Here is an 18,223-nt window from a genome sequence, read left to right as displayed (position 1 = left end):
ATTTCTTATCAAAATTTTTATGAATTTTTTTTCAATAATTTATTATTAATATGAACAATATAAAAAATTATAAATTAAATAAAAGTAATTATATAGCTACATACCAGTATTTCTAAAAAATTAAAGAAAAAAAAATTCAGTTCTCAGATCCAATTCGGTTTGATTCGATTTCTTCAGTAACAGTGCACAGCGTAGTTTTTACTCTCGTGCTCGTTGCAGAACTCATTTCTCATGGCTTTTCCAAGTGAGGTTTGAATCGCTTCCTATGTTAACTGAATTACAAGTTTGATCTCCATCTTTTGTTAACTTATACCAATTTGTTTCTAATATTCACTGTTTTTCATTTTCCGATTCTCGATCGCCTTAATTTCCGACTATCAAAGCTTTATCGATAGCTTCTTAGTTGGTATACCTAATATTTGATGCGTCTCGATTCGTTTCTGTATTTGAAGTTCATGACTTTTTTTTTTTTTGATAGGTTGGCTTGCAATTGCTTCTTTCCCCCATTAATTCCAACATTGTAGTTCGTGCAGCATGGTTTGCCCCTAATCCTTTTCCTGTGTGTTGTATATATATATATTGAGTGTTGGGTTTATTGCTCATACATAGTTTGTGCAGTTGTTCTGTAGGGACAGTTTTACCTGTTTACTCAACATTCAAGGCTATTGAGAATAAAGATCAACTGGAGCAACAAAAATGGCTTGTATATTGGGCAGGTTGATGTTTCTTATATTACTAAAATAATACACATACTTGCATGTCTACTTCTTTTATTAGTTTCTGTTAATGAATTTAATCATAACTTTAATTTTATTGACTTTTCAAGTTTTCGTTTAAGATTCTTTTCTTTCTGATGCTTAACAAGATATGTTAGATGAAAATGCTATTTGTTTGTGCTTGTTTTGTTTTTGTTGAATAAGTGTTGGCAAGAATTTGTTACTGCTTAAAGATACAATCTAATAAACCACATTTCATATTGAGTTTTGATAAATCCAACTCAATTATGCCTTAATCCTATTTAGAATTGAGCATCATATTTTTGAAACTAGTTGTGCAAGATTGGAAGGCTTTAGAATTGTTAGAAAGACTTCCACCATGTGCTTGTATGTTCTTTTTTTTTTTTATCCTTTCTTTTACTTATTTATTTATTTTGTGCTTTTTTCTTTTTATTTCGGAAGTAGGGTCCATTTCTATCTCCTTCGTAGGCTTATGTAAAGCTAATTCGTGCATTTGCTATCTTCAAAGGGGTGATTGCATCTGCATATATGCATTTTACCACATGGGTATAGAGGATAGGTGCTGGAAATTCGTTAGCCATAGTTGTTGTCTGTTGATTTGGAAAATAAATGATGCTAATGGTATTTTTTTTTTATCTTGATATACTTTTTACCGAGTATTCTTGTTTTTTGCAGCTTATGGCACTTTCAGTATAGCGGAAGTGTTTGCAGATAAAATTCTATCCTGGTATGGTGTAGGCCTTTTCTTTTCCCATTATTAATATTATTATTATTTTTAAGATGAATATATGAAGATTTAGCGGATTAGCAAATCAAACATAATTAGGCTACCCCGTGCCTTTTTTATTTGTCAAAAAAATAATTTGGTGCTCAGGTATAAAGAAGTTGGAGATTTGCATTTGTAACTTGTTCAATTTACTAAATAATATCATCTTTTAGAACTTCTGATTTATTGGCTACTGATCTAATACTGTATACTGAATTAATATATCCCGATCCTGTTAGCCTTAATATTTTGTTGTTGGGTTGAGATATGTTTTCATTATTTTGTTACATGTGATTGATTGTTATGATTGTGTTAAATTAGTTGGATAAGGCTTTGAACTGATTTTGTTAACTCTGCTTGTGTGGACTTTGAAAAATGGAGGTCATTCTGCGTTTGCTGGTGAAAAAAAGAATTTTTAATTGCAAAGAAAAGTTTATCGAGGTTTGCATCTGATTTCTTTTATTCTAATCGCACATGAAGCATGTAAAGTTATTGATCAATTAATAGCATCCTATTGAGTCCCTGATTATTTACTTGCAAGCTTATCGCGTGCTGTTATTCTAATAATTTTTTGGTACAGGTCTTCCCTTTCTTTATGAGACAGTTCTGATTTTAATGCTTGTTTTTGCTGATTAGTTTTGGATGTAATATTATATTGTAAATAAAAATTCCTTTGCTTTGTTTTCGTCAGGTTTCCTCTCTACTATCATGCGAAGTTTGCATTTCTTGTTTGGCTGCAGCTGCCATCAGTCAATGTAAGATTACATTTCTGCTTTACCTTCATTGACTACTTTTACCTGTTATTGGTCCTGTATTTACATCTTCAATGATTTTCATTGCCATGAGCTGAATTTGCATCATTAACCTGTCACATGAATTGACATATTTATCGAACATGGCAGCATGACATCTAAGTTGGTAAACTTTATTTGAACATGATCATTTAAAACATCAATTATGAGCTATTACCGTTTATCAAAAGAGAGGTTTAAATGTTTAGATTGTTCTGATATCATTGGGTAACTACTTGCTGACAGGGAGCCAGGCAACTGTATATGAGTCATCTGCGCCCATTCTTGTTGAGGCATCAAGCTAGATTTGATCAAATTTTGGAGTTTGTACTTCGAGAAATGGTAAGAATTTGTGTCATTTTATGCTAAACCCTGGTATTCAGAGTAAAAAGGTTAATTTTTTGTCAGACACACTGAAACAATTTGATGCCAAGACAAGAGATGAGGAATTAAGGATGACGTAAAACCCTCTATCAACAGAGTTCTCAATGTTTGAAAATATCTTGCGCGTAACTGCTCACAAATTTATGATTTCATGCCACTTAATATGTGCCAAGAAGATTTCGATTCTAAATTAGTAGGTGACATAAGATTTGAACTAATGAAGTGCAAATTACAAGTAATCTGATGGATTGCTGAATTTGCAGGAACAATTTGTAAGTGCGCATCAGGAAAAATTGACGTTTGCAAAGGGACTATTTCTGAAAATCCGAGCATCAGGTAAGGGTTTGGATTAATCAAGGGTATCTCCCTGCAGATTGCATGCCTCCAATAATTTCACTATATGAAATTTCATGTCTATCTTATGCACAAATGATTTTTAAAATATCATCTTTGTTAAATTTATAGTTAAAAATATGTGTGTACAGCATTAGGATTCAATATATTATTATCCTGCTAGTTCTCTTTAACTTTGTTTCTTTTTGTGGTCAGTGCACCATGTGGTTCAGGATCTTATTCACCCAGGGGAAAGACGAGCAAAAGGTGCTATAACAGGCCCAGCGAGACGGATCTGCGAATCGCAATCTGACAATGAAGAATAAGGCACCACTGACATCAAGGGTAACTTGATGTTGTCTTTCATTAGGAATTCTGTTGAACTTGTAGTTTATGTGCTCTTACGTTTTTTCTCTTCATGCTTCCGAGGCTTACATATATTCATATATGCATAAAAACATTAGCCTAATATGTCTACCATAGATTGATCTGTACAAATTTTAGCTCATTTACTTGTGTATAGAAAATGGACTTAGGATAGCCATAGTTTTGAAAATTTAAGCCAAAGCCAAAGATGTGCATTCTTTATGTAGAAACTTGTATAAAGAACTTGGCATCACCTTATCTCTTCTTCATCTTCATTTTTGACTGTTTCGTTCTTTCAAGTTCAGCTAGGTCGAATTATAATTCAATTTTTACTTTTTTAGCTTTTTAAAATGTTTGGTTCTTTAAATACTTTTGTTATTTTAAAAATATAAAATTTAATATCTTATTATTTTTAATTCAAAATACAGTGAATTCATCATAAATTCAAAATTTATATTTTGAATTATTTCAAAAGTTAATTTTCAATCACATTGAACATCCTCGTTTAGCATTCATCCATTGAAAATCTAAATTCAATAAAATTGAACCGTTTAGAAGAGAGTGTTCAACATCTTTTGAATAAAAAAGAATGAACAATAGTAATGCAACTCATTTCAAAAAATTTGCACACATTCTTCATAAATTTTTTTCGCATAACAAGGAGGAAAAAGAAAATAAAAAAATGAGATTCTATGGTTAATTTTCAAAAGGCAAGATGATGACATAAATTGAACTCTTAAATATCTTATATTGTGAAAATTATGGTTATTAAAATCACTTTTTTAACATGAAAGTTTGAATAGGGGAGATAAAATCGAATTAAGAATACACTAGGGTCGTAAAATAGTAAAATTTTACATATCATAAAAAATAAAAAAAATAAAAAAACTTTTTAAAGCCTTGCAAATACTTTTTAAAATTTCATATTCTATTATTTGGTTAAAAACAAAATCTATGGATTCCAAAACTATTTTTTAATGAAATTAAGAGGCTTAATTTCACGACTTAGAAAAAAAATTATGAAAATTGGGAAAATCTCACATATGTTAATGAAATTAAAAATATATAGAATTTATTGATTTCATGGATTTTGATATTTTTTTTTCTCGACCAAATAAAGAAATCTAATAAATTCATAAAATTTTTGAATTTCATTACTCAAATTCTATCAATTTAAACGAGCTTTGAAATAATTACTGGACTAAATAGGAAAATTATCTTGATTAAATCGGAAATTTACAATCCTACCTAAATAAAAAATACTATATAATTCTACCTAAATAAGAAGCCAAATTAAATAAAAAATTATATATATAGTAACATCAACAATTCTTTTAATTAATTTAAAAGGTTACAGAGAAAAGTCTAAGGTTCAAGATAACCTATTTATTAGAAAGTATACATTTTTTAAAAAATATACTTTGAGAAAGTTATTTTTTATATATGTTAAATACGCAAATCAATTTCCCATAAAATATACTTTGAGAAAGTTTCTTCCAATCCGTAGACGACATCGTTTCATAGCTTCCATTCGTAATGTTCTGTTGTATAGAACAAGTCTACAACTACACTACGCTCAATAATACAGTTATTATTAGAACCGGTGATCACATGATGAAATAATTAAATACTAATTAATTAATTAATTTACCCACTCCGTCGTCGCTACTGCTTCAGCCTTCAGCTGTTAATGACAGCTATTCTCTGAACTTACTGAGCCAGCCACCTCTCTCTCTCCACCGCAACAACACTGAGTTCATAGTCAACTAAATGTATTTTATATAATACAAACCCATTAGACTTGCCTGGCAAAAACATGATTTTCTTTCTCTGCATGTGAGAAAGCAAAAGAATAGATTAAGAGTGTGTTGGAGAAGACATAATTGACAAAGATGATGATTGGCCGCAGAGAGGGTGCTTTGATGAGAAACAGCAATACAGCACATTCATTGCGCAAATCGAGAATCGCAATTGCCATAGCTATTGGGATATTCCTCGGATGTGTCTTCGCCTTCTTTTTTCCTCATGGAATGTTCTTCTCTATTTCTCAATTTCGTTCTCGCCATCTCTCCAATTCAATTTCCAAGGTTTGCTGTCCATTCTAACTCAATTTTACTTATAATTTTTCAGTTGTTTTTCTGGGTTTTTGTGATCTCAATGATTTTGATTTTTTATTTTTAAAAAAAAAGTTTTGTTTTTTAGTTGTGGGATCGGCATATTTTTGGAAATTCATGTCATGGGAAAATGGAAGTCTCAGATTGTAAATGTGACGTGATTTGTGCCTTTGGTTTAGAAGTCTGAATTATATTGAACCCAGTATTCAAATTCCTTTCTTTTTTTATTTACTTATTGTATCGCGTTTTGTGGGATGGCGAATTTATTGTCGGATTTGAAATGGGGAAGAACAAATTCTTTAAAAATGTTGCTAACCTTGAGCAAATGACATAGTGTTAATAATAACTGAATAATATTTCTGGTTGTTTGTACTTTGTAATAGGTGGTATCAAAACCATGTGAATCATCTGAGAGGCTGAATATGTTGAAATCGGAATTTGCAGCAGCATCAGATAAAAATCTTGAGTTAAGGAAACAGGTTAAGGAGCTAACTGAAAAGCTCAGATTAGCTGAACAAGGGAAAGATCAAGCAGAAAAGCAAGTTGTGGTATTGGGTGAGCAACATAAAGCTGGGCCTTTTGGTACTGTTAAGGGTTTAAGAACGAACCCAACAGTCATCCCAGATGATTCTGTTAATCCAAGATTAACAGAGATATTAGAGAAAGTTGCTGTTCAGAGAGAAATTATAGTTGCTTTAGCAAATTCCAATGTTAGAGAAATGTTGGAGGTTTGGTTTAATAGTATTAAGAAAGTGGGTATACCTAATTATTTAGTTGTTGCTTTGGATGATTCAATTGCAAATTTGTGCGAGTCAAATGATGTTCCAGTGTATAAGAGAGATCCAGATGAGGGGATTGATTCTGTAGGAAAGAGAGGAGGTAACCATGAAGTTTCAGGGTTGAAATTTCGTATATTAAGGGAGTTCTTGCAACTGGGATATAGTGTTCTTCTCTCAGATGTTGATATTGTATATTTGCAAAACCCTTTCAATTACCTTTATCGGGATTCTGATGTCGAGTCCATGACTGATGGGCACAACAATGCAACTGCTTATGGTTATGATGATGTATTTGATGAGCCTGCTATGGGATGGGCTCGATATGCTCATACAATGAGGATATGGGTTTTTAACTCTGGCTTTTTCTACATTAGACCTACAATTCCTTCAATTGAGCTTTTGGATCGTGTGGCCAATCGGCTTTCTCATGAGAAGGCATGGGACCAAGCAGTTTTTAATGAGGAACTCTTTTTCCCTTCACGTCCTGGTTATGATGGACTTCATGCTTCAAGGAGAACTATGGATTTCTATCTCTTCATGAACAGCAAAGTTCTTTTCAAGATCATAAGGAAAGATGCTAACTTAAGCAAGCTCAAGCCTGTAATTATTCATGTAAATTACCATCCTGATAAGCTTCCACGAATGAAGGCGATTGTTGAATTTTATGTTAATGGCCACCAAGATGCACTGAAACCTTTCCCGGATGGATCAGACTGGTAAATTTATTTCTGCTTATTTTCTGGTAGGCTCCTCTTTCCTGCTTAATTGCTTCAAATATGTTGTAGACTTAATAGTGAGCGGTCCAGCACAAATGGTAAGGCCAAGATGAAATGACCTTCGGAGACAAATTTGAGCTATTTTTCTATAAACAGATGTTCTCTGTCAAATGATCTGTTAAAAATTTAGTTCTTCGGCAAAGATAGAGTTGATGTCAGTGTATCTGTTCATGTTCAGAACTTCAGATTAGTTTTTTAATCATTTACAACTCAATGTTCTTTGAGAGAGGTTTTGACTGTTTGCCAGGGTAAAGAGAATTGTGCTTTCTATATTTCTTTCTTTCTTCTTTTTTTTTTCCTTTAACCTCTCAATCTTAGCTTGCTAGTTGCTTTTTCAATTTTCCTTTACTTTTATGTGTCAGCCTTGTTCAAGTCATAGAGGAAATGCAAGGACATTTTGCAATAGCCTTTTAATGTGTAGTGCTTGTTGAATGTCAAATGAAATTACTATCACCATTTTTGTTTTACTTGAGTATTATAGTTTATGACATAAACAATGCCACGAGCATGCAGATGAGACCCTTTTGTCATTTAGAGGAGGAAAGCACCAAGCCTCTAATTTTCCAAATCAGGCACAAATTTTATTGTTCAATTTGATGCTTATGAGACTCTATGCAGTTCCTGATGAGTGAAGGTTAAAATACAAAAACAAATTATCCTGGATTGAGTCTGTTGGTTTTGGTTGGGGAACCAATGATTTAGCAGCAACTGAAGAGGATTTTCCCTTCGAGTGCTGTGAGTCTAGCCTTTCTCAGGCCGTGCATGGTTGATGCTGTGCATTTCCCCCATCCTCCCTTAACTCGTAACTACACAAATATATATACACATACATCTCCAGTAAAAGTTTTGCCTTATACATTATCTTATCATTAATAATCTGGGTATGATTTAGTACATTCAGTTGGACACTCCCTCTGCTCAGAGCCTAGACAATAGTCCAGGTCAGGAGAATAAAACTGACACCAAAAATTCTTTCAAATACTACAGTTTCTTTCCCTTTTTTTCAAATGCTACTATTTTCCTTCTGTGATGCCTATTTTAGTAGAGGATATAAATTAAAGAGAGAATGCAAGTGTTATTTTCTAATCTCAAGATTTAAAATTTTAATGTCGATAGATAATTATGCTTAACTGAACAGGAAAATGATGGAATTGCTAGGTTTTAGAAATTTTTGTAATTACTTGACAGAGAACAAGATCCTGAAGATTTAGTTAATAAATTCATAAATTAATTATACACCATGATCTGCCTGCTGGCTTCTTGTGATCCAAATTGATTTGTTTACTGATTTACATCAAAATATAAACTTAGAAAACAGGGCATATCCCTTCTTTGAGCTCATTTTTGCTATTGGGACTCCTAGGTCTTGAACAAAAAATAAAATCATTATCTACAGAAATCCTTATGTTAATGAATCTTGTATATACATAGCATCTGGGCGGATATTGCTTGCCTGATAATTTACTAAAGAGTTAGTTTCTATCTTCAATCTGTACATGCTGACCTTGAATTCTTTATCCGCTAGAAGTTGATTGTTTCTCGCTGACATTCTCCTCTGCGTCGGGTTTCATGGCTCTGAGGTCAGCGATAGCATCTGGCCCATGTGTAGCAGCAATCTCATCCTGTTTCATCAGTAAATCAAAGTTCTTTCATTGTCAGCTCCTTTTTTTGAAATTAATATATTTTCTTTAAGTAGGTGAGCTATAGAACCACATGAACAGCAGAAACCACATAACAAAGAGATGAAAGGAGCAGGGTTTTAGAAGGTGTACCATAATGCTTCTGTTTTCAACTTGAAGTTTAATACATTTATTAGAAAGATACTTCAAATTTTTTGTGAGTCTACTGTGCTCAGCTTTCAGAGCTGCAGCTGCTACTTTTAGTTTTTCATACTCTTCCTGAGCAGAAAAGCAATATATTACTACATCAATTACAGTTATACATGGATCAAATATAGGAGGTACCACTATCCAGACTTAAAATAAAGCATTAAAGAAAAATTGTGACTTTGAAGACAAGAATTATCGAATGTGGAATTCGGTACATACGTGGAAGTCAACATATACTGCAAATTGTTTCCCTTGTTTCTTTTTCCCATCATTTTTTAGGGTTTAATTTTGCTCGTCGTTTTGAACTTATACTCCTTTCACTTTAACGTCCCTAATCTTCAAAACATCCCATAAAAATTATCAGCAAATTGAAGATTAGCGCCTTTACTGTTATGTTTTAAAAGTACAATCATTTTTATGGGCTGTTTTGAAGATTATGGGCGGGAAAGAGAAATGGGTATAAGTTCAGAAACTACAGGCAAAATTAAGCCCATTTTTCAGCCATAGCAACTCTGTTTTTACCATGTTATTACCAGTCACTAGCAGTTATGCATTACATGTGTTTTAGTGTTACCTTCATGGGTGATGTTCCAGCATCAGCCGCAGTTTCCCTCATCCCCAAATTGGGTGTTGTTTCAACCAATTTTGCTGAGGGTTCCGGCATTATAATATCTGGATTTGGACTATATTGCCGGACGGTGATATTGTTCCCTGTAATGGCTCCTGTGCAATTTTTGAAGTTTAAGAAACGAAGTGTCTAAAGAGACAAAAAACTATTAGCTTCAAAATGTACCATTTTCATTGATCTGACTGTATTTTTGCCGCTTAACTGTACAAAAATCCTGAAAATATGAAGAGTTTTTGCCAAATTAGTAATGATATCAGATCCAAACACATTTGAGAAATGCAGTTGAATTGTAAAACAATTAGGCATTCCTACTGTCCCTTCAGATTTCTATACCGCTGCCAGCCAAAACCAGTAACAATAACAAGCCTTTACTTCTTTTCAAAAAAGAGAAAAAAAGAAAGAAAAAACAAGCCTTTGCTTTGTTAAGCAAAGTATCAAGCATATCAGAAATCATAATTTAAGCAACATAAAATTAACTAATGACGTACTTGGTCAGCGTCATCCAATGTATAATTAAGTCCAGTCCTGCCATTTTACCATAAAAAGAAAAAAGAAAGAAGATCAGAACTAAGCACAAGAAGTTACTGATAAGGATCTATATATATATACACACGCATATACCTTTGAGAAGCATCATCAGCATCGCTTCGATCACCTAAGGATGCCTTCCCACTTTCATTCCATCCATTACCAAACATCCTATATTATCTGAACTATTCTTGCAGTTCCTAGATGTATCCAAGTCCTTTCCTTTTGCAACTTCTGTTTCTTTTTTCTGAATTTTCAAAATTGTACCCTGATCACAGATAAACGGATGTTAGCAGGTTAACATTAGCAATATCTGAGTGTTTCCTCTAGAAAATGCAAATGACAGCTAACCCTAGAGTCTCTAATTTGTGGTGATATTTTGGACATCCAAGTGATGTTTAATTAAACAACAAAAAAATATGCATGTATGAGACAGAACCTGAGTTAAAGGAATTGATTTAGAAGACATAACAGGTATCTTGAATTCGCAAGAACCCATCTTTATTTTGAAGGCACAACAAAAGTAGCAACCTTTTCTAATGTATGAAAGCCGAGTATAACATAACCCAAAAACGCAACTCGAGTTCAACTCCTTTGCAAATAATTCAGAAACTATCTTGAAAAACCTATCAATTTCAATTAAGAATAGTCCAATTCACGTAGACCTCTCTTAAAATAATCAACACAGGCATTAAATCATTAAACTAAATCACAAATAACATGAATATTATAATTGAACAAAAATAAATAAATGAACTCAGGCATCTCTTGAAAACGGAAATACAAATTTCCTTATATAGCATTTGAACAGAGAATAATGGTTAGGATTATAATCACCAAATAATTGCAGAAAAGGTTATATCCCTCGTCTTCTAGATCTGAAAAATCAAGGAGAAACCAAGAAATTTAAATTCGGGAAAGCACATACGGAGCAGAGAGAGAGAGAGAGGAGTGCGCGCGAAAGCAGAATTCTGACCTGAGTGTGAAAGTATTAATGAGTAAAACTCGGAAATTTGAATCTTTTATAGTGTCGTTAGCGGACGGTCCATATCATCCAATTCCAATGACAATATCTACGGGTCACCCGCTATTATATAAAGCTGAAAGTATTCGGTGAACCGAGTTAAAAATTTTGGATTGGATTCGAAAAATAAAAAATAACATTATTATTGAAAGGTCGATTTCGAGTCGTTGGATTTAAATTTAATCAAACCACTATAAATCAAAAATATTTTAAGACGAAAATCTAATTGAATCAAATCAATTATATAAAAAATTAAATTAAATCAAACTGATTTTATTCAATATGATAAATTCAAATTTTAATTATTTATAGATAAATTTGAATTTATTTATTGCAGTAAATAAAATCCAAACTATAGCTCTTCACCAGATTGGAGAAAAGAAATTTAAAACAGTTGTTTAGTCATGCAAACACGTGCGAGGATCCCAAATTTGTTGCAACTTGCATATATTGACAAAAAATGCACATTTATTTCCTACAAAAATGATGTTACCAATTTCCAAAGTTCAAGTTTTTATGTACAAAACAAAGCAAAATGGATTATCTAGCCTTTAATCTCCCTGTACTTGTAAATATCCAATCTTGACTCAATTTTATTTCCCTTTCAATTTATTTTTAAAGTTCTATTTGGTCTTTTTTTTTCTTTTACAATTTTTTTTAATTTTTTTCTTTTTATTTTGATATGACATCATGATTAATAATGTATCAAAAAGATAATATTTCTACAGTCTACTAATAATAGACACGCTTCTTTTTTTTTTTATTTGTCTTAAATTATAGTTTTATTTATCTTCTAAAAAAGGAAACTTTTTGTAATTTTTACATTGGTTTTTCTTTCTTTTAAATTTTTTTTTATAATTTTAACTTTTATTTTAGTTTTTTTATTGGCAAAATTAATTTATTTTATTAATATAATTAGAATATTTTTTATGGGTTAAAAAAAACAATAATAAAGCTGTCTCTGGTTTACAATATATTTACATTAATTAATTAATAGTAACATAAATAACAGAAAAAGAAAGGGTAAAAGCATGAAGAAATAGAGTCTTGTTTTGGTCCAACTTCCAAAAGCATGTCAGTTAGTCAACAATCAATTAGTCCAATCTTCCTTTACCTTTACCAGTAAATTTAATAATTATATATCAATATTGTTCCTATTTCTTTATTGATTCTTCTCTTTCCCCATTGGACTTCCAAGAAAGGACAGCAGTTTCTGTGCTCCTCCAGCTTTCATTTTTGTCAGTAGGAAGGACAAAGAACAAAAGAAGGGACAATGTGTGGGTTTCAGGCAAACACACCTCCCTTTCACTCTCAAGAGCTGCTTTCTTTTTATTGAAAAATGGCATTTTTGTGGTGGCATTCCTTTCTCAGCTGCAATGGTTTTTGACTCTCCTCTATAACTGTAACAAGGTAGATGGGTGTCTTTGATTTTCGGTTTTTCTAAATGGGTTTTACTTACTTTCTTTCCTTCCTTCTTTTTGTTTGTGTACTTTTGATTTCCAGTTGTTCATATTAGGGTTGTATGCTTTCTCAAATTTTTGTTTCTTGATTTGTGTTGCATTATTGTTTTTTCTTTTTCAGCTGCTAAGTTCTTAGGTTTGTTTAATTTAACTGTTTTGGCTTTTTTTTTTTTTTTTTTTTTTTTTTGGCAATTGCTAATGGGTATCCATTTTAGCAAGGAAAGTTGGTGCCTTTGATTTGCTTTTACAATGCGGCTTCGTTTCCAATTTTGTCCTTTGATGGTTTTGGCTTATTCAGATCTCCTGATTTGTCTTGCATATTGTATGGTCAATTTACATTCTTGTGCCTTTTTTTTGTTTGTTAAGAATACAGTTGCTTAGCTTCTACTGTTGAGTGTTTATGAGCCTGATCTGCTTTCTTGAAAGATTGAAGAGTTGTTTTTGTATGAAAATGTGTAGCTGATCCTCTTTCTACAGTTTCACCATTTGTCATCATTTTGCTTAATATTGTATCTCTTCTATCCTGGTCCCAATTTCAAGTGCTAATTTAGCTCATTTTGTTTTAAAGAGATGATGGCAGATGGTGAAACTTTTCCTTAATCACTGTACTTGAAAGTCACTGTGGGATCTAGGACGTACTCCACTGGTTTATCAATCTGTTCATTTGTGAATCTTTGATTAATCTCATAATAGGACTAAGAAGAAAATACAGTTTGTGCCAGATAGTTGGTTAACCTAAGTTCTTGGAGTCCTTATTCTCTTGATCATGGATTTGCAGGAATTTACCTCACCGAAGAATAAAAGATTGTCCAGATATTCTGCTTTGCACTAAATATGTTATGTTTTTAAATATATCTTGATTTGTGAAATTGTTCCAAATTTCCAATAAATATGCTGAAGATGCTTGGCCTTTTCGTACTCCAAAGATAGAAATAGTTGAAAAAGAAGTATAGATTCAATGATTCACCACTGCCATACATGGAACTTGAAGCATCATGTGTCTTGGCAATTTGAATTGTATTCATAATACTATTAGCTTAAAGCAGTCATATAATAAGATTGTTATGTTATTTGACAACTCAGAATTTGGCATCATTGTGAAAGTGGCCATGCATTATTGATAGAAATAAGACATAGCACAGCAGCACCTCTGGCCAGATTTTCCTAGTTTAGGGAAGTAATAAAATGATTTCTCCAGACAAGTTAAAAAAGTGGTTTTCTTCTCTGCCAAAAATGATGTAAGTTTCAAGGTTGGGAGATGCATATGCAAATGCAATCCGGTCAATTACATGGATGCAGTCCTATTTCATCCCTTCATTTCTTAGTCCTACTTTGTTGCTTCATAATACGCTGGAAAAGTTGAATTTTGTTCTTCAAAGCATCACTGAGCTCATTGTATGAAAATAAGATGCTAACATTACAAGTATGATCCTGAATCTTTGGCTCAGGCGGTAAAAGAGTGGATGCACTTAGATTCAATTTTTTTAAAGATAGATATTAATGATCTTTATATGTCTGTTTACTGACAAAAAAAAAAAAAAGCAACAATTAGTTATAGAAACTTTATTGATACATATAATCATATCAAAAACAAAATAAGTGGAAGATATGTATTGCTAGTTGCTACATGTCTATGATTTTAATTAGACTTCCATTTATACTTATTCCATGTTTATGCATGTGAAGGCGTTTGCAGCAAGCATATTATCAATGGAAATGGCAATGGTGTTCCAAAGGAATCATAATTTCTTAGAATTCATGTTTTGTGACTGTTATTTTTGGATTCTTAACATTTTTTCCTTGTCTAAATTAGTTGATATTTGTACATCTGTATTTGCAGGTCAGAACTAGGTAGACTCATTCCTACTTTCACCCATAAACATGAAAACAGGACCAAAGAATGGATGGCACTCTGTCATGCCTCTTTGTTTCCGAGGAAAGTCAGCAACCAGCTTTTGCATTTTCCCCAAAGTTAAGTCTGCAGGCTATGGCCCAGGAAACTCACCTGTCTATCTGAACGTATATGACTTGACAACCATTAATGGCTATGTATACTGGGCAGGCTTTGGAATCTTTCACTCTGGGGTAGAAGGTTAGATTTATTGTACATTCCCATTTGATCATGGATACAGCAGTCTTTCTGTATTTTTTTTTTTTTTTTTTTTTTTTTTTGTGAGTAGATTATATGAATTATAATCTTCTAGAGTTATGGACCATCTGATGTTATGGACCATCTGATGCTTAACATTCTCGTTGAGTTTCTACTCAAAATTTTGTGATTATTTAGTAATCACTTTTGTAATGTTGATTGTGATAACTAAACTAAAAAGGAAACGTAATGTATATCTTCAGCACCTTCAAACTCATTCATGCTATTGCTAGTAGATTTTGTTACCATTTGAAGATTGAACTTGCTTTCTTTTTTTTCTTTTTCTTTTTTGAAATTAAAAGTCTCGAGTGTAAATCTTCTACTAAAAACCTGATCCTTGCCAAAAGTATAGCATCCTTGTTTTCCTATATTCCTTGGATACTCATATTGATTTTTTTGCATGATTATAACCAATACGAAATATTCATGTGTATACAAGCATGTAGATAATATTTTGCGACTAGGACACAAAATCTGGTTTAAATATAATAAAGAAATAATTTTACCTATCTGCAATATGTCGATACACACTCTGCCATCGTTGTTATTTTCCTATATCATGATGTCTCAGGATGACACAAGTGCTTTCCTGATTGTCCTAATGGATACTTACAGTCCATGGTGTTGAATATGCCTTTGGAGCTCATGACTATCCATCAAGTGGTGTTTTTGAGGTTGAACCTCGACAATGTCCTGGTTTCAAGTTTAGGAAATCAATATTGATGGGGACAACATGCTTAGATCCTTTCCAGATTAGAGAGTTCATGGAACGCCAATCTGCAAGCTACATTGGTGATACATATCATTTGATTGTAAAGAACTGCAACCATTTCTCCGAGGATATATGCTACAAGCTGACTGGGAACTCAATACCAAAATGGGTAAATCGACTTGCGAGAATAGGTATTTAATTGTGTATTCCTTCCTTGAACAGCATATAATTATCTTGAGCATAAATGTTTCAATTCAATGGGATATAGGTACTTGAACTTCAAATACTTCTTGTCCCATTTTATTATCATTGATACTGAAAGCGAAGGATTATGTTTAAGTTTTTTGTTTGTTGCCTTCCCATTGCCTTATTCTGCCTGAATATCGAGTAAAGATATATTTCTCATTGCCACTAGCTGCATTAAATATAAGTTTGATCATACTTATTGCACAAACTATTTATACAAGTTGCATTCCCCAATTACTATTTTTTCTCAATTAGGCTTTAATTAGGGTTTGAACTTGCAAACTCATAATCCAATAGATGATTGCTTTATCATTGAACTAAAGCACATGTCATCTATGATTTTTATCTATATCTTCTCCAGTAGAAAGTGGCTGTGCAGGTAATTATGCTCATTTTCACTCATGCTTTTCTTCCTTTAGGTTCACTATGCAATTGCATACTTCCGGAAGCCCTCAAGGCTACGACTGTACGACACGATTCTGATTTCCGAGAATGTGATAATGAAAAGAAGAGACTAACAAGTAGTTTCAGCTGCTGGTCATCAATCTCAATGCCTCAAAGGGAAGTATCTTTGTCTTCATTGTTTCTTCACTCTCACTATAAAGGCTGCCTACCACCATGGGAGCTGAAGAGGTCTAGAAAAGGTTCACTCAAAGAAGGGTAAAATGGCAATATCTGCATACCCTGTCACTAAATTGTAAGATTTTCAGTAATTGGGAGATATCAACATTCAACAGCTTTCCCATCTGTACAAGTTTATTGCTTTAAATTCCGAAAAACGAGCTTCACACTTCTCACTGTGTTTTCAGAAGCTGCATTTTGGCGTTTGCTTTGCTGTGTTTATGAGATTGTATTCTGATCTTGTGCATTATTAATGTTTACATAGCTGGAGAGAAACCATGTAGATTATTATGTTGCTCTGTTTTAATTTTTAAGTCCCCTAATGTCTTAACATTCTTGTCCTCTTGCTACATTTGGTTAGAAATTGCCTTGATTTTCATGACTGATTGTTCTTTGAGCTCTGCTTCACTTCATGGGTATATTAGCAGTGAACAAAGCTCCTGAACATTGAAATGGAACAAATTTTTTAAGAAGGAAAACAGACAAGAATTCCAAAGGATCAAGGAGTTTTGATCCTTCAAAGGGATCTCATATGTGGGTTTACCATATTTGATTATCAAATAAATGTTCTTTTTTTTTTCTTCATCAAGAAAGTTATTTCCATCTTTCCTATGAATTGCTTTGTAATTGTAAGTAGAGACGAAAAATTATTTCATTTCATATAATTCTTTTTTTGAATAGTATAAAATATGGATACCTACATCTTATGCAAGAAATTGTCATGGTCCGAAAATATTAAAAAAAATCATTTTCCATTTGAGCAAGAAAATATTTTTCATTGATCAATTTTGCTGAACACTTTCAAAATTGGAAATTTTAAAAAAACAAAAATGTTTTCTAAACAAATTATTCTAAACAATTTGAAATTCTATTACTCGAAGGCACTGAAATTTTAGAAAAACAAAAGAGACGACATAAAATGTTGATCAAAAAAAAAATAATAATAACAAGCTAACATAAAGAAAGACAATTAAAACGTCGCGTTTTACTGATAATCAGAAATGACGTCGACGTTTTGGAATAATAGTATTTTATGGACAAAATGCCAGCAAGAACAGCTAAGAAGAACACGAAAAGTAAAGTCAACAGTCTTAAAACTCAAGAAGCAGCTAGCCAAAGTCTTGATTTTCTATATCTGTAAATTAGTTGTTGTTGTTGCTGTTTGTATAATTGAGCAAAGAATTCAATTTTCTTTTTCAGCTGTTGCCACCATTCTTTTATTACAATTACAGGTCATTAAGAATTGCAAGCCAAAAGAAAGAAATCAAGAATCCTTCCTCAAGATTCATATATTTTTGAAAGTTCTATATTGTAGCAGAAGCTAATACCCATTTTGAATTTTAATATGGGTAAGGGCGGTGGGTGTTTTCCAAGTAAGAACAAGATACCCATAGATGTATCTAATCAAGATCCTCTTCCACCTCAAGAAAGAAACTCTCCTGCTCCAACCCAAAACCAGAGCCAAAGCCAACCCGCAAATATAACCACCCAGATTAAGAATAGCTCTACAATAGCAGTCAAGAAGCTTAAAATCTTCATCATTTTTTACTCAATGTATGGGCATGTGGATTTTTTGGCAAGAAGAATGAAGAAGGGTGTGGATTCCATTGATGAGGTTGAAGGGATTTTATATAGAGTTCCAGAAACATTACCGATGGAGGTTTTGGAGCAGATGAAGGTGCCTCCTAAAGGAAATGAGGTACCTGTTATATCAGTTAATGAGTTGGTTAATGCTGATGGATTCTTGTTTGGCTTTCCCACTAGGTTTGGTTCTATGGCTGCTCAAATGAAGGCTTTTTTTGATTCCACAAGCGAATTATGGATGGAGCAAAAGCTTGCTGGAGTGCCTGCTGGGTTCTTTGTGAGCACTGGCACGCAAGGGGGCGGGCAAGAGACCACTGCGTAAGTATAGTATTTTTATTTTCTTGGTTATTTTGCTTGATATATTGGTATTAGTATTTTCCTTTTTTTTTTTTTTTT

The 18,223-nt window shown here is 32.6% G+C and overlaps 5 protein-coding genes across 5 annotated transcripts; 4 read left to right on the top strand and 1 right to left on the bottom strand.

The window, feature by feature from the left end:
- The first annotated feature begins 93 nt into the window (after positions 1–93).
- Positions 94–3,646, top strand: LOC105634386 (HVA22-like protein k). Its single transcript, XM_020678697.3, has 8 exons — positions 94–249; positions 479–537; positions 619–716; positions 1,413–1,464; positions 2,195–2,258; positions 2,541–2,636; positions 2,942–3,014; positions 3,228–3,646. The coding sequence occupies exons 1-8, from the start codon at positions 232–234 to the stop codon at positions 3,335–3,337; spliced, it is 570 nt and encodes a 189-aa protein (XP_020534356.1). The 5' UTR covers positions 94–231; the 3' UTR covers positions 3,338–3,646.
- A 1,375-nt stretch (positions 3,647–5,021) lies between these two features.
- On the top strand, positions 5,022–7,513 carry LOC105631990 (arabinosyltransferase RRA3). The gene is made up of 2 exons (XM_012214247.4): positions 5,022–5,464; positions 5,875–7,513. The coding sequence occupies exons 1-2, from the start codon at positions 5,270–5,272 to the stop codon at positions 6,988–6,990; spliced, it is 1,311 nt and encodes a 436-aa protein (XP_012069637.1). The 5' UTR covers positions 5,022–5,269; the 3' UTR covers positions 6,991–7,513.
- Positions 7,514–8,240: 727 nt separating this feature from the next.
- On the bottom strand, positions 8,241–11,082 carry LOC105634378 (uncharacterized). Its single transcript, XM_089716609.1, has 8 exons — positions 11,008–11,082; positions 10,869–10,909; positions 10,125–10,299; positions 9,992–10,028; positions 9,669–9,717; positions 9,450–9,598; positions 8,819–8,944; positions 8,241–8,668 (listed from the first exon to the last, which is right to left on the bottom strand). The coding sequence occupies exons 3-8, from the start codon at positions 10,199–10,201 to the stop codon at positions 8,561–8,563; spliced, it is 546 nt and encodes a 181-aa protein (XP_089572735.1). The 5' UTR covers positions 10,202–10,299; positions 10,869–10,909; positions 11,008–11,082; the 3' UTR covers positions 8,241–8,560.
- A 1,149-nt stretch (positions 11,083–12,231) lies between these two features.
- LOC105631981 (deSI-like protein At4g17486) lies at positions 12,232–16,622 on the top strand. Its single transcript, XM_012214234.4, has 4 exons — positions 12,232–12,465; positions 14,356–14,607; positions 15,280–15,567; positions 16,042–16,622. Exons 2-4 carry the CDS (start codon positions 14,397–14,399, stop codon positions 16,284–16,286), a joined length of 744 nt encoding a protein of 247 aa, XP_012069624.1. The 5' UTR covers positions 12,232–12,465; positions 14,356–14,396; the 3' UTR covers positions 16,287–16,622.
- Positions 16,623–17,281: 659 nt separating this feature from the next.
- Positions 17,282–18,145, top strand: LOC105631972 (putative NAD(P)H dehydrogenase (quinone) FQR1-like 1; the record flags this gene model as incomplete). The annotated part of the gene is given in 1 exon segment (XM_012214222.4): positions 17,282–18,145. A coding segment is annotated over 1 exon segment (557 nt), but the record flags the coding sequence as incomplete, so codon positions are not given.
- Positions 18,146–18,223: the final 78 nt, after the last annotated feature.

This window comes from Jatropha curcas, chromosome 11 (assembly GCF_041381405.1).
Source record: "Jatropha curcas cultivar XTBG-Jc1 chromosome 11, XTBG_Jcur_1.0, whole genome shotgun sequence".
NCBI lineage: Eukaryota > Viridiplantae > Streptophyta > Magnoliopsida > Malpighiales > Euphorbiaceae > Jatropha > Jatropha curcas.
The sequence above is the reverse complement of the archived record's forward strand: the minus strand, read 5'-3'. Positions and strand labels throughout refer to the sequence as shown.

Coding starts and splice junctions, on each gene's coding strand:
- LOC105631981 (XM_012214234.4), top strand. CDS start 14,397: ATGAAAACAGGACCAAAGAATGGATGGCACTCTGTCATGCCTCTTTGT. Junction 14,608..15,279: donor CTTTCACTCTGGGGTAGAAG/GTTAGATTTATT, acceptor GGATACTTACAG/TCCATGGTGTTGAATATGCC. Junction 15,568..16,041: donor AAATCGACTTGCGAGAATAG/GTATTTAATTGT, acceptor TTCTTCCTTTAG/GTTCACTATGCAATTGCATA.
- LOC105634378 (XM_089716609.1), bottom strand. CDS start 10,201: ATGTTTGGTAATGGATGGAATGAAAGTGGGAAGGCATCCTTAGGTGAT. Junction 10,029..10,124: donor GCTGATGATGCTTCTCAAAG/GTATATGCGTGT, acceptor GTAAAATGGCAG/GACTGGACTTAATTATACAT. Junction 8,945..9,449: donor CTGGAACATCACCCATGAAG/GTAACACTAAAA, acceptor TTTTCTGCTCAG/GAAGAGTATGAAAAACTAAA.
- LOC105634386 (XM_020678697.3), top strand. Junction 538..618: donor ATTGTAGTTCGTGCAGCATG/GTTTGCCCCTAA, acceptor TAGTTTGTGCAG/TTGTTCTGTAGGGACAGTTT. Junction 3,015..3,227: donor TCTGAAAATCCGAGCATCAG/GTAAGGGTTTGG, acceptor TTTTGTGGTCAG/TGCACCATGTGGTTCAGGAT.
- LOC105631990 (XM_012214247.4), top strand. CDS start 5,270: ATGATGATTGGCCGCAGAGAGGGTGCTTTGATGAGAAACAGCAATACA. Junction 5,465..5,874: donor TCTCCAATTCAATTTCCAAG/GTTTGCTGTCCA, acceptor ACTTTGTAATAG/GTGGTATCAAAACCATGTGA.